Raw genomic sequence first — 15,535 nt, forward strand, 5'->3', positions numbered from 1 at the left:
CAAAGTGGCTGAGTCTAGTCAATGCACGGATGAGAGATTGTTCAGGTTGCTGAAAAAAATCCGACAATATTTCTAGGAAAATTATGGGAGCCATTTCCTTGGGGAAAGATCTTGGCATCTGACATATATTAACAGGAGCAGCAATGCTTACATAAAAAAAGGAGATAAATCTGCTTCACAAAGACAATGAGTGCATCTGCACTGTAGAAAGAATGGAGTTTGACATCACCTCAACTGCTATGGCTCAATGCTATGAAATCCTGGGATTTCTGGTATGGGGAGGCACCAGTACTTTTTGGCAGAGAAGGCTAAGGACATTATAAAACTACAATTCCCATGTAATATTGATCCATGGCAGTTAAAGTGGTGTTAAACTGCATTACTTCTATACTGACTAGCAAACAGGAAGATATAAAGGTGAAAGCAGAGGAAACTGAAAGCATTTGCTTTAATCTTTTCCAACTACAGTAGAGTCTTCCTTATCCAACCTTCACTCATCCAACATTCTGTATTATCCAACGCAGTCTGCCTCCCACCCGGATCCACAGCTGTTTCAATACATTGCATGTTTTGGTGCTAAATTAGTAAATACAGTAATTACGACATAACTTTATGGTTTATTGAACTGCTTTTTCTATCATTTTGTTATAAAACATGAAGTTTTGATGCTTAATTTGTTAAATCATAATGTAATTTAATAGGCTTTTCCTTAATCCCTCCTTATTATCCAACATTTCCACTTATCCAACATTCTGCTAGGCCATTTATGGTGGATAAGCGAGACTCCACTATATTTGTGCCCAGACTGTATTGCAGCCTTAAAGCTTAGTTCAATTTCTCTTCTGTGTTGCACCAAACCAGCAATCCCTCAAAGCTTAGTCTGGCTCAGAAGGCTTTGAGAAATCAGTATTGATGGCCTCATATTATCCCTTCATTTATTTGCTTTGGAGAATCTATGAGACAAATCTGTTCCACCTCTGATACATGGGGACACCTCTAAATGCTGGAGTCAGTATGTTTGTCTCCTGTGTGGCTCTACCTCTTCCTCTTCTATAAGGATTAAAGGAACATAATTAGCTTATAGATCAGAGCAGCTTGCAACTCAGCCTCAAAACCTTGTCAATACAATGGATTACCTTATTGTTGGATAACAGAACAAGCTAACAGAAGATCAGGTTGATAGATGATCACATACAGTGGGACCTTAGTATCCACTGCTGTTTGGATTCAGCTCTCACCCCCACCCCACTCCCTGGATACCAAAATCTATGGATGTTCGAGTCCCATTACACACAATGATGTCCATTATATAGGATGACAAAATCAAAGTTTTGCTTTTTGGAATTATTTTGAATATTTTCAAATCATGGATGGTGGAATCCACAGATGCAGAATCCATGGATATGGTCAACTAAAAAGTAGAATCTTTAGATGTCTCAAGACTAGATCAAATTAATACCCATCATCTGCATTGTGGAAGCAGCTGCTTCAAAATGCAGCCACTGACAGATTGAGACACCTGGCATGCAAACCAAGTCCTTAGGTTGCTCGTAGCTAGTTGTTAAGGCACTGACAAGGAGCAAATGGGAAAAGTTCATATAATGTAACTATGAACCAATCATTTTAGCACAGGTTGGGAATTATGTGGCCAGTAGGCGTTGAAGTGCAACAACCGGCATCCCTCACTACAATAGGCAATAGAGAGGAATATTGGGAGTTGGAACTCTACATCTAGAAGGTCACATAAGTCTGATCCTTATTCTAGAAAACAAACAAACAAGTGGGTTTGAACTAATCTGGTGAAGTAAGTGGTTAGCGTTTTGGAAAGACACAACTTCAAGTCTTCATTGTGGGGCATGTAACTCATAGCATGAGCTTAGACTATACATGCTTTCTCAGTCTTCATGAGTTGGTGTGAGGATAAACTAGGGTGTGTATGTTGTCTATTTTATTTTGAACTAATTGAAAGAATGGAAGGGTAGAAATAAAACCAATGTACTTTCCATCAATTCACAAATGAAACCTTAGATTATGGTCAAATTGGTAAAAGTTATTAATGAGGAAAAATGTACGAACTAAGTGAGGCTGTAGCAGTTTGCTTTGGCTTGAGTCAATAGAGAAAGACAAGATTCTCCCTCCCTCCCATTGCCACAAGTTTACTGAATTCTAACCTTAGCAGCAACTGAAGTGAGCTTAGTACAAAGGGGGAAGTGAGAGGAGTGGAGAGAAAGTAGGCCATTTTAAAAGTAATGAAAAGGTGGGATGCCAAAGAATTACCCAGTACTGCCCATACCAAACGAAGGGTGTGAAGGGTATGAACTAATGAAAATACATTAGTAAGCTTTTGTAGAAGTCTGGCTGTGTTGAAGACAGCTTGTAGGCCTTTTGCGGTCAGCCTCTAACTTTAAAGCTGCACCTCAAACATCTTTTCCCCAAAACTCAGGAAACACTTGGAAGAAGAGGTTTGGAAATGTATGACCCAGTGTTCCAAATGGAGAAGTTTGCCTGAAGGCTTGTTTTGAGGATTATCCTGTAAATACCAGGACACCTTGCAGCTTCTTTGATTTTCCTTCCCTCCTCTCCATTCAGAAAGTCTCTTGCATTAGTCACAATGGAATATTGGGGGAGGGGGGAGTGAGTGAGAGTGAGTGCGCTGTTTCATCACCACCACCTCTGCAACTTCCTTTCTCCTGCTTGTGTTGTAGCCTGGAGCTGTATTAAAAGCGTCCTCTTTATTAGTCATTCTGCCAGGCTTAAGTAACGCCTGCTATGCCAAGCTCCTTTTCAATGCTTTCCACTTTCTCCCACATAGACACAGATAGGCCCCTGTCTTGTATTCACACAGGCCCTCTCTCACCTAGAGAGCATTTCGGAGAATCTAGCAGCATGACTCATGGCTCTGATTGAGTTCTCTTCGTAGCAAAGAGTTGCCTTTCTAGCAGTCTTGTCCTGCTGTGCCAGCAGCATTAAAGTCCTTTAATATTTAATTAACTGACAAGATCCATTTTCTGGAAAGCCTCAGACTCATAGGAGACTGGGCTGGATAGAGGGGAATTAGAGATGCAACCTCTAATGAAAATCAGGTTAAAGATAAACTTATTTCCAATAAGTGCCCTCTCCAAAATCGCGATCTGAGGTGTGGCCGTGTGTTACTGAGATCATTACTTTGAAACCCATGCATTCATCCAAAAGATGTGAAAGGATGACTAATCACAATACAGAATATTAGTAGTGGAAAGCATCCAAGAGATATCACATTTTCACATGCAGTCCATCCATCCAACTATCAGAGCACTGATTAACCCGGATACATAATCCAGAGCACACTGTCGAAAGGTTGCCTACATAGCAGACTAAAATGAGTCAAGACAAGTCACACACACTTCTTTCTACTGTATTACAGGGTTAGCTCAGGTATGGGAAAACTTTGGCCCTCCGGGTGTTTTGGACTTCAATTGCCACAATTCCTAATGGCCGATAGGCTGTTAGGAATTGTGGGAGCTGAAGTCCAAAACACCTGGAAGACTGAAGTTTGCCCATGCCTGGGTTAGTTAGATCTGTTAACTATGGTCTTTGAGTGCTGTGTCACTATGTAAGTATAGTTCTGTACATCACTTGCAGCTTAGTTTTGAAACTTAATTGGAGCACTTGAACTACTTTCCAAATTTTGAGAAACACCAGTTTTTCTATTTCCCTAAGGATTTATTTCCCAGACTGGATGCAGATCAGAACTTGGAAAAGCTTCTTTTTAGGACTACTACCCTATCCTCCATCCAGTGTGACCAGTGTTACATTTGCTGGGGGTGGAGGTGGGCAAGTGCTATTGGAATTATAGTCCAAACGTTTATACATGTCTAAGTTCTGCTCCATTTCATGGTGTGGCGATTTGAATGATCCACTGAGATTCAAATTCCCACTTGCCATTACCAGTAGGCTTAAGTAAAAGCAAACAGCAGCAGGATTTCTAGTTTTTGTGTAATTCAAATAACTTTTGATTTATTAATATTTTTTGCCATCTTGGACACATTCTGATATTTAATGGCTACAGATGTCCTGGTTTAAGTCTGTGAAATGTTGAGGGGAAAACTTTTTTTTTCTATTGCTGTAGTGTTTTACCTACCATTTTGTAACCTCTTTTTGTCATGACCAGTTTCAAAAGGAAGTATTACAAAAGGCTACATTCTCTGTGGCTTTCTCTTTTTAAAATGTTATTGCCCATGAGCAAAGGTAAGTTTGGCAAGAAAAAAAAAACTGAAACTAGGTCATAGGAAATAAATTTCAAAATATCATTGTTATCTATATGAGAAAGGACTCAGAAAGAGAAACTCCATCCTACAGAGATGTGTCTTAATAGGAGGAAGATTGGCAACTCCCTGAGAAGACAGCAAAGCTTGGAGAAGATCATGGTGATGGAGAAAATGGAAGGAAAAAGGAAGAGAGGTCAACCAAGGGCTAGATGGATGTATGTTCTCCTTGATCTTGAAGGAGAAGTGACTGGCTTGACCTTGAAGGAGCTGGGGGTGGTGACGGCCCACCGACAGGGAGCTCTGGTGTGGGCTGGTCCGTGAGGTCACAAAGAGTCAGAAGCGATTAAACAAATAAACAACAAAATGGTAACTTCCATTCTAAGGGAGTAAGTAGTGTTGCCAACATTTTTTATCCTTCCAGACAGGCTTCTTATCCCAGGATCTAATCCCAGGTTTTCTGGCAATGCGGATTTATATAATCTAGTTTAGAGGATTTATATAATCTAGTTTAGAGGAGAAAACCTGGGATCAGATCCTGGGATATAGGGCCTGTTTGGAAGTTCCTTTGTAAGTTCTCACTTGGTCATTCTATTCCCACCACAACACCAAACAGACTCACCTTGAACACAGAATTTGAGCTCCTTGGCATCTATAACTACTGAAGTCTGTAATTTCTCTGGCACTTTCTTGCTCATCCGGTTAAGGCTACGTTGCTTCTTGGTTTCTCCCCAGAGATTGGAACCTCCGTACATACTGGGGATGTTGAGCACAGCAATGCCTTCCAAAGAAGTGCTACTCAGATCCAGAACTGTTCCGTCACACTGTCAGGTATGGAGAGAGACAAAGAAAGAAAAGCATTCTGAGACACGCAGCATCTTTATTAATATACTATTTTGTTTTGTCTTTCTACTCAGAAAGCATCATCACAACTGATGCATCACAGCAAGAATGAATGTCTCTGATGCCATCAAGGATTACTGCCATGGATTAATGTTATGGAGCCCCGGGATTTGTGGATTTGTGAGGTTCCAATACTCTTTGACAGAGAAGGCTAAAAACATTGTGAAACTACAGCTTCTATGATTCTAATGCATTCAGTCATGACAATTAAAGTGGTAGGAACCCCCAGTGGCGCAATGGGTTAAACTCTTGTGCTGACAGGACAGCAGACTAAAAGGTCAGCAGTTAGAATCTAGGGAGCGGGGTGAGCTCCCATCTGTCAGCTCCAGCTTCCTTGCAGACAGTTAATTCTCTCACACCAGAAGTTCCTTGCAATTTCTCAAGTCGCTCCTGACACACACGCAAAAGTTAAAGTGCCTTCATTCTACAATGCAAATGCATCCCATGCCTTACAAAGCATGTTGTATTCTGAAAGAATGGCTGCAATAATATCAACAAGAAGTACGCCACTTTCCCAAGACCAACTTGGTTGGGGGTGATAGGAGCTGCAGTCTGAGAAATCTAAAGGATGTAAGTTAGGGGAATGTCACCTTGGACTGAATATCAGAATTCCCTCTAGACCTGTCTAGTCTCAGTTCAGCTTTGTTCTGTTTGTCTTCTCCATTCTGAGAAGCACTTTGCAAACAAAACCAAAGCCAGAAGTTGTATTTCTTGCTGCTTCTTGCTCAGAGGTCTGGCTTGCCAACAGATGTCAATTAAACCCTTTGGACAAGGAAAGCGGCTTTCATAATGATATATTTTTCTGCCTTCCAGAAGTGCTGTGTACTCATCCTCAGAGGAAAGAATGAAATGACTAAGACTGGCATCAAGAATAATTATAGTTGTAGTCCCAATACTCAGAAAGCAGTGAGTAACTGCTATAGATCCAGTTTCAAAATAACTCTTTCTTGTTGACCCAAAGTAACTGAAATTGTAACCTGAACACATATAAAGACAGCAACAAAATGAACATACACATAGGATAAGTTTTTAAAATGACCTGTGGAATAAAAGCATGAGAATATGTCTAGCAACAATTCCTAAAAACAGCGTACCAAAAAGTACCTTGAAAAGTATGATTAAAGGGATGCTTTTAAAATATAGTATTCTGCTTCTGAAGAACAAGTTTCTCAAAGAATGCAAATCAAATGGCACTTAAAACTGTGTGTGTGTGGTGTATGTATGAAGGAAATAATATACAAATATTGGTTTCGAGCAGGCTTGTCCAACCAGCGGTCTATGGGCCACATGCAATCCAGGACCCGTATAAATACAGCCCAAGATAAAACCATAAATTTACCTTAAACATTAAGGGGTTTTTTGGAGGAGGGTTGTAACTCATGTGCAGTTCTTGAGTACAAACTTTGAAGATGACAATGGAATGGAATGTAATAATCAGAGTATGCTACATCTACAAATATCAGGGTATTATTTACAGTTTGTGTTATAATTGCAAACAGTTCAGCCAGAAGACCTCTCGACAAACAGGGTGGCATACAATTAGGATTATTATGCACATTTTTTTTGATTATCTGTGATGGAGGATATCATGAAAATTATGCATGGATCTCCTTTTTTGTTTTGCTCATCAGCTATTGTTCATGTTCCCATATTTTATGTGTGGCCCAAGACAATTCTTCTTTTGATGTGGCCCTGGGATGCCAAAAGGCTGGATATTCCTTGTTTAGAGCAATACTTCTCAGACTATTTGATGTGAGGGAGCAGCAATGATTTTTGCCCAATTTGCCAGGAACCAGTACAATATTGTATCCACTGACTGCAGTTGCCCCTTTCTTTTCTGGAAACTCACCAGGGATTGGTGGCCAATGTCTCAAGAATTTTAGAAAAGTCCAGGGGCCACCACTTTGAGTACATTGTTCTAAAGCAGTAACAAGGTAAATAAATCAAATGTGTATCTCAAAGGTATAAAAATAATCTAAAAATAACTGAACTGTTAAATCACAGAATGTAAGACAACTTTAGTGATATTGGAAAATGGCCCTGAAGACAGAACTAAGGTAAAGTTTCCCCTTGACATTAAATATAGTTGTGTCGGACTCTGAGGGGTGGTGCTCATCTCCATTTCTAAGCTGAAGAGCTGGTGTTGTCTGTAGACACCAGCATGACCTCATGGAGCACCATTACCTTCCCGCCAAGGCGGTAACTATTAATCTGCTCACATTTGCATGTTTTTGAACTGCTAGGTTGACAGAAGCACTTTGCAAACAAAACCAAAGCCAGAAGTTGTATTTCTTGCTGCTTCTAGCTCAGAGGTCTGGCTTGCCAACATATGCCAATTAAACCCTTTGGTGCTCATCTCCTTTGGTGCTCATCGAATCTGCTGCCCGGATTCGAACTGACAGCAAGTTCAGCAGCTCAGTGGTTTAACCCGCTACACCACCAGGGACTCGAGAAGACAGAACTAGTTACATATAAAAAGTAACTTCAAAAGTATGTAAAGGAGGGACTGCCATTATCCCTGTCCAGTGACCAATGAAACATGGACCTAAGATCTTGTTTCATTTTTGACAATGTAAAACACAGCCGTATAATTTTCTATCACTAGGGAAGCCAATTAAACATGGAAAGTGGTGAATGACAATTGAGAGCAGCAGCAGAAAAAATTGTTTTATATGTCATCTAGATGTTACCTTAATTGTTCCTGGATGTTCAATGCCCACCTCCTTCCAATTAATTTTTGGAGTTACAGTTAGAGGAGAGAGAGCTGGCTCTCTTTTTCACCAAATTATAGTTTCATGTTCCTTTGCAAGACACTGTGGCACTTAAAAGTGTTATATGTATTCGTTGTGCAGATGTATTCTTTCTCACACCTTCTCCAGAAAATCTCTCTTGGGGCACTTAATCCATGGGAAAGGATTCTTTAGTATTTCAGATGCTTCAGACTACAATTCCCATATTGCCTTAATGTTGGCCATGTGAGTTGTGGCTTCTGGGAGCTGATGTAGTGCAACATCTGGAAAGTCACATGTTCCTGCCCCAGTGGTGAGCGATGCTTCTGGGGAAAAGTGCCCTGCTATAGTTGCTGAGCCAATTTGTGATCTGCACAAGCAGAAATTTGCTGCAATGGCACTTGCAAAACTGGTCATTTCTAAAGAAGCATTGCAATATGTCAGCAGAAGACTTCATTTGGAGGAAAAATTATTCTGGCCTGAATACAAAGTAGATAAATAGCAAACAGGGCATGGATGCTGCTTCAGTCCAGAAGGAATGACAGTTGCCAACATGCAAAACTCTTTTCAGTTCTGTTGCTTTTTGGGGCACATCACAATTGAATCTCCTCTGTGCTGGCTGGATAAACCAAGGTTTGGCAGGCTGCAAAATGCAATACAGATGCCACATCTCCACACAGCCCAGGAATGAACATCCAATGGGCAGCGGTGAGTGTGTTTTTCTCTTTAACCCTGCTTTGTCTCTGTGCCAGTGTGGTACAATGGGCTCTTTGAGAAGGGGCAGCTGACGGGCTGTTGGGACTTGGCAGCGAGAGTGGAAGTAGACATTTGCAGCTGGGGGAAAAAAAACCAACGTTATTTCCAGGAGTCTATACCGTAACCGATGCCAATTTCCAAAACAAAACTGCCATTTCTCTGTGCTCGTCATGACAGATGCCTGGGGCTAGAGGGAGGGAAAACTGCAACTTTCAGGTCAAAATGCTTCCGATTAACACTTTGCAGCCCTGAAACTGCTATCTCTTGAACATATATATACAAAAAGGTTCAGCAGTGGGAAATGAGGACCATTAATTTCAACAAACATTCAAACAATGTATTGGGGTCATTTTCTTCTTTTCCATTTCATCTTGGGGGCACTACCAAGATGCTGGCCAATTCCATTTGCACTAAATGGCTGCCACGATACATCTTAAAGGAATACCGGCTTCAGCCATTTTTAATGTACCGTAACTGTGTTTTAAACTGTTTTGAGGTATTTGTTGTAATGTGTATTTATGTTTTAGTTAATTATGTCTTACTGACTATTCTGTTATATTTTTATCTCAATGCTTAATCCTTCATGGTAAATTCACTGTTATTATTGTGCTCTGTCATATATTTTGATATGTTTTTGTTATGTTTTGTATTCACTTAGGCACTGAATGTCTGCCTTCTTATGTGTAAACCACACTGAGTCCCCTTGGGGAAAGAGGGCGGTATAGAAATAAAGTATTATTATTTATTTTTACCACACAGTGCAGAATATGTGTTGGCAATACAGCAAGATATATAATGTTCTTCTGGGTAACTGATCATCATCTTTACTGCTGAATGTGTATTGCACAGCATTTCTCGGAGCCTGAGAAAATATATTTCTGGATTATGGCTTCCAAATTGCCTAGCCAACACTACCAGGGTAAAGCTGGTTGTAGGATTAAGGAATCTGTAGTCCAAAAAAGGAACTTTTCCAAGATCTGGTCTTGTCTTGCTACTACATTAATTCCAGGAACACCACCACCACCATCATCAATGTGTATTGCAATATTTCAGAAGAATTCCAAGTGTACCAACACAGTAGCTTATGTGAAAGTAGCACCAAGTGAAGGAGAACACCTTTTAATCATCCTAGATGCACACAGTGTGATTATGACAACTGATGTAAAAGAATATTACTTTATATTAATTTCTATGACTAGATCTTTGAACTGAACTGAAAGCAGGTTCTGGAGATAAGTCCTCGTGAACCCATTTAGCATCATTTGTGAGCATCACAAATGATGCTAAATGTTTCTGGCACAATGTACTGTTTGTGTATTTCACATCTGACTTCAAGTTCTTAGGAATGAAACCTTAGAGTGGCCTCTTCCAACCCGGTGCCTTCCAGAGATTTGGGTTGACAGCTTCCACCATCCCCAAACAGCACAAGCATGCTGGGAATGGTAGGAGTGGTGGTCCCACACCTCTGAAAAAAGATGAGTTTGAAAAGGCTGTTTTCTTGCACTGCAGAAAACAAAATCTTTAAAGGCAGCCCAGTATATTGAAAGGCAGCTTTGTATTTTGCAACTCTGGCTGTTTGGCTCAGACAGGACCTTAGAGAAGCAATCCAAAAGTAGAATCAAAGGTACCAGTTGTAAGGAAAAAGTATTGCACACACCTCATACCAACTGAAATTGGTAATTTCCATGATTTTCTTATATCTAAACTATTCCTGAAGATATGGCTTTATAGTGTCTGGCTTATCTCTTTGGGTACTATTTTATTTTCTCTTCACTCTAAAGAAATTAATTTTCGCCTAGTGCCTCACACCGGGGGTGGGGGTGGGGTGGGGGACTGAGTTTCATCCTGCCATTGCAGGGGGTTGGACTGTGCAGATCATAGGGCACTAATGTCCAAAACATGAATTAAAAGTCTTTCTTCCCACTTGCAGGCATTAGCCAAAAGCATTTGCTAAATAATTGGTCTCTTATCATTTCTCTAGTTGTTGTTTCATGAGTTTTGGCAAATGATAGAAACTGGATTCAGTGAATGTCAAAACTGATTAGTTGTTCTTAAAGAATTAGTAGAGTTTGGACTTTCAGATAGAAGGCAGCCAACTCTATGCATGAATATGAGGTTTGGTGTTTCAAGTATTAAAATATATATATTTGGGGGAAATTCCAGAAATTGGGTGGCACTCATTAGTAAGACTGTGAGAGCACAATGGAGAAAAGTCTGACTTCTGTTGTCAAACCTGAGAGCCAAGTTGTTTGCTAAGTGACTGAGATTCCTGGAAGTTTCTTGTTAATAGTTGCTATAAGATGATAATAAACAACAACCAACTTTTAAATTCCCAGCTGCCACGACTGTCTCTTCAGCCTCTCAGGGTTACCTATCTAAATTGGCTGTTGAAGACCTTGTGATGTTTTCTCTTGTTCATTCTTGAAGCTTGGTACCAACAGCTGGCAAAGTGGTAGAACTGTTCTTGCACTCAAATCATTGAATTTTTAAAAATCGGACTAAATAATCCTAAAACAGCCATTACATCTCAACAGCAGAAATTCCTATCTACAGAAAACCAGCTTATCAGGGAAAAAGACAGAGTAGAACATTTTTTGTTTTTTATATGCAGATGTTTCTAGCATGGAGAAGTGTTAAAGTTATGCCATTTCCCACTTGCAATTGGTGGTAGTACTATCCCATTAACTTCACAGTTTTGCTCAGATCATAAGATTTGCTTAAGACCATTCAGAATGACCTTGGAGCCTACAAAGTGCCATGAAATGAAATAGCAACATACATACAATATGTCCCAAGTTGGGGAGAAAACTATAAAAAGAAGGTGAACCTCTCTAAGAGCAAGCAAAGGTGAAAAGGAAGTAAGAATGTCATGATTCACAAACTGAATGCAATCTCAGCTGTTGTTGTATGGAAAAAAGGACATCTACCATTTTTGACTGCCTTTATTTTATAGAAGGACTGGGCGTGCAGAACGTAGGAGGTAATAGCAGTGTTCACATAAAGACCAAGCCAAACCAACATTGCCTCTCCCTAAATTTTAAGAACAGTGGGACAATGGAAAAAAATCTCCCGAGAAACAGGGAAATCTCTGTATCTCTGCTTTATAAACATCATGTAACTAAAGGAGTAGGATAATAGTTGCTAGAAGATTCTAGGTAGAGAATGCACTTCAGTTGATTCAGGATTATCTTCAGAAACAGTTCCATGAGTAAGAACTTAGGAAAGTTAAAATTACTGGCCCAAATCCTACATAATCAACTAACTTCTCCTGACCCAACCACTGCAAACCAGATGGAAACAGCATGAATCTGTGTTTGGCAGAATGAGCCTCCTTCTCCCCATGCAATCTGGTAAAATAGGTTAGGTCTAACTGTAACTCTTTCATATCCATAATAACTACTTGAACATTTTGACATTATTGTTCACCCCAATCTCCTTTACTGAGCATCCGCTTCATGGGGGAAAAAGGGGGTCCATTCTGATCATTGGAGCATGGTCAAATGATATTTCCATCAGTTTTGGAAAAGTTGGGCCAAAATAAGTTACTCATTTAACTGCAAGCTGTTACATTAACTGTAACTCCAAGAACCATGCTCAGTGGTAGACTCAGAGCTATGGTCCCAGAATATTTTTTCTAGGAACTGCCAATAGAATGGACCAACAAAGTCCCCTTACACACTTAAGCTAATTTGTGTGTCTCTATGGGCATTTTACTTTAACATTTTTTCACTTTGTATCCATCAGTTTTTCTCTTCCAAACCTTGTCTCTCTTTTAACAGCTGCAACAGATGCAGATATTAAACAGCAATACTTCCTCATCTGAACTGGAATTCCACTAAGCTCGGGACAAACAGATGTGCTTTCAAACATATTGCTTAGTTTATGTCCCTGAAGTCACTGTAACTAGTAATACTTCTGCCATTGGATTAGAGCTCTCTCATGATCATCCATTTTTAATTGAATCCCTCATTATACTTGCCTCATTTGCAAAATACCCAATAGCCAGGACATAGTCTCTAAGACCAATGCGCAAATTTTCTATTGTAATTTTAATGAACAAATCACGAATTGTTAGCCTCCCTGCTGATGGTGAATAAAGGGAAGTTCACGGAAAACACACAGTTCATGAGAGCTCAAATATATTTTAAAGAGCTTGAAAAATGATAATAAATTTGAGCAACGATTAGCAAGTCACTTGCACATCCTTCTCTCATTAAGTAGTTTTTATACAGCCAAAGATGGCTTTGTGAAGCACAGAGCTTTTAGACACAAATACACATACGCACAACCGTACATGTGTGCGTCAGGCATTAAATTGCAGCTGTAAGGTGGAAAGAATAACTGACTTCAGAGATGACAAGCACTCAGATGCCAGTGCTGAAAAAACACACTCAAAGGATGTCCATCAAAGATGTGTTTAAACTTTTAAAAGCCTCACTCTGCATGGTTGCTTGTCCTTTCACAGACTCACTCGGCTGTCAATATCTGTATGCAGACTGAAGCTTTCTCCACTGTAAGCCGGCCAACCTCCCTTGCGTGCCCAGAGCATCTCATGATGTCATGAGGGACAAGGATGTCACTAAAAAGACTGGCAGCAGGAGCTTCCATCTCTTTGTGGAAAAATGAAAGCTTCTGTTTACATGCAAACAATGAAAAGCAACAGGCGACGGATTGTTCACTGGTGTATATATTTGAATGTGATTTAATCTGAAGACTTGCTCATATCTCTAATTGAGGGCCAGAGAAGCACGATCATGTGCCAGCTCTAATTAGCAATGACACGACAATTGTTTTCATGAAGAAGTGGAAGTCATAAACCCCAAGAGAAAAAGGAAGTGGCCTATGGCTGTGACCCATCAGGCAACGTTGGGTACAACGTTTTCTTCTGACTTGCTCCTTCAATGTGGCTTCTTCTAACACAGTGGTTTTCAACCCTTTTTTTGACCATGGACTACTTAAACAAGGACCACTTTGACCAGGGACCACTTGACCAGAGACCACTCACCAACATTAGTACCAAAAGGATTACGAATCAATTTTTGGTCAACTTTAGATTTGGTTTGGGGTGCTGATTCAGAAAATTGCATTGGATAGACCACATCAGCTCTAGTTTCTGATACAAAACATATGCCATTCTAAGTGACAGGGAAGGAGTGGCAGGTGGTGCATAAGGAGCGGAAATAAAATAAAATAAAGAGGAAGGAGGCTTGCTGACCAGATTTTTGTCCTTGCAGTGCACTGGTGGTCTGCAGACCCTGGGTTAAGAACTGCTGATGTAACAAAACAGCTTGGAAGAGGGGGAGGGAGGAAAAATGCACTGTCACTTTCAATGTGTTTAGAAATTTTGTTTCTCAGAACTACAGCTTCAAGTTTCATGCTGGCCTGGAAGAGTTCTGGCTGTTAAAGACCTCAAAAGAAATTTCACCAAGTTCTAGTTCTTTCTACTCTTCCCTTATTCTTGCAGTCAGGAGCTCTTGGCAGCTAGGAAAGTGTCTAGGATTTTTTCTTGAGAATTAGCATGAGTTCACTTTGAGTTGCACTCTTCTACATGGCATCAGGTATTAAAATCTGGCTACCATACCAGCTTTTGATTTCTCTTCTTGAAAGTAAACATGTTCCGTTCCTTAAGACATTCCTTAAGACATTCCTCACAGGGCTTGATGTCAACACCTTGTACCACCTTGGTTGCCCTACTTGGAACACCATTCAGCTAATCAATATCCTTTTTGAATGGTGGTCACCAGAAATACTCCATAGTCTTCTGGTTGAGGTTTGGCTAATGCAGAATAAAGTGGTACTATTACTTCCCTTTGATCAAAAGAATATCAAAGGAAACAGCAGCCTTTTAAAATATGTTTATTTTTCCCTCATCTATTTTTTCAAGAGATAGCTGTGTTTGAGATTAAAGCTTGTACTGTAATTGCACAATAACCAACTCCATTATGCATATTTTAGTTTTATATAGTACAAAATATATCCTGCTGTGCTTTGGAGGATTGCCTGAAATAACTTGTGCCAAAATGTTTCCAAGGTGGATTATTTCTGTTTGGAATATGCCATTCGATTTCCCCTGCCACCTAGTTTTCTATCTACTTGCCTGACTGCAATACTCAAATTAGCATTCCATAGCCATTAAGCATGTACAGTCCTCATTCCTATTGAATGCTGAATTGCAGATACTGCACTGAAAGGGAATGTTGGACTTAATGAAATGTATGTTTCTTCCAATTGCTGCTACAAACCAAATAATTATGACCCTCAGTTCCCAGGAGCAACAACAGCTTAAGGATTCTGAAGAACTCACCTCGATTTCTACATAATCATGGAGCTTCTTGCAGGTGGCGGAAAAGGTTTCTGTTGTGCCAAATTCAAAATACCACAGCTTATTCTTCATTCTGATGCAGAGAAGAAAGAGAGGTTGGGCATTATATGAGGCATGTACTTTATAGTCTGCATATACGGTGCCATTTCAAACAACATCTGTAGCTCTTCCATGTAGATTGCTACTAAATAATTGCCACCAGGGAAGGTCTTCTTTGGTATCCATCAATTAATTTGATGAAACCATGCATATATACATATTGAAATCACTATATAGATATGTGTGAATGTAAGATAATCTGGGTGGAAAATCAGATCAACTCTAAACCAGACCAAAGCAGGCATTTTCAAAATATTCTCTAAGTACAATGGTTCCAAAGAAACTGGAAGAGCTTCTGCAGATGACCAGTATATGTGAAATTCTACATATCAGCACTTGCATAATAGAGCTGCAAATCCCAACTCAAACACAATAAATAAATTTCAAACCTAATAGATGGTGGGTGTGGGGAAGTGACACCCACTCAGATATCAGTGTGTACAGTGACATTTGTGATGGGGAATGCATTAACTTCCAGGAAT

The 15,535-nt window shown here is 39.9% G+C and overlaps 1 protein-coding gene across 3 annotated transcripts in view; it reads right to left on the minus strand.

Moving 5' to 3' along the window:
* Positions 1-15,535, minus strand: part of DGKG (diacylglycerol kinase gamma) — a 186,073-nt gene that overhangs the window by 17,834 nt on the left and 152,704 nt on the right. For all 3 annotated transcript variants that reach the window (XM_067465916.1, XM_060768046.2, XM_067465915.1), the window contains 2 exons: positions 14,937-15,027; positions 4,867-5,068 (listed from right to left, as the gene is read on the minus strand). In XM_067465916.1, the coding sequence (XP_067322017.1) occupies positions 4,867-5,068; positions 14,937-15,027 (293 nt within the window). The remainder of the gene's footprint in view (positions 1-4,866; positions 5,069-14,936; positions 15,028-15,535) is intronic.

This window comes from Anolis sagrei, chromosome 3 (assembly GCF_037176765.1).
Source record: "Anolis sagrei isolate rAnoSag1 chromosome 3, rAnoSag1.mat, whole genome shotgun sequence".
Classification (NCBI taxonomy): Eukaryota; Metazoa; Chordata; class Lepidosauria; order Squamata; family Dactyloidae; genus Anolis; species Anolis sagrei.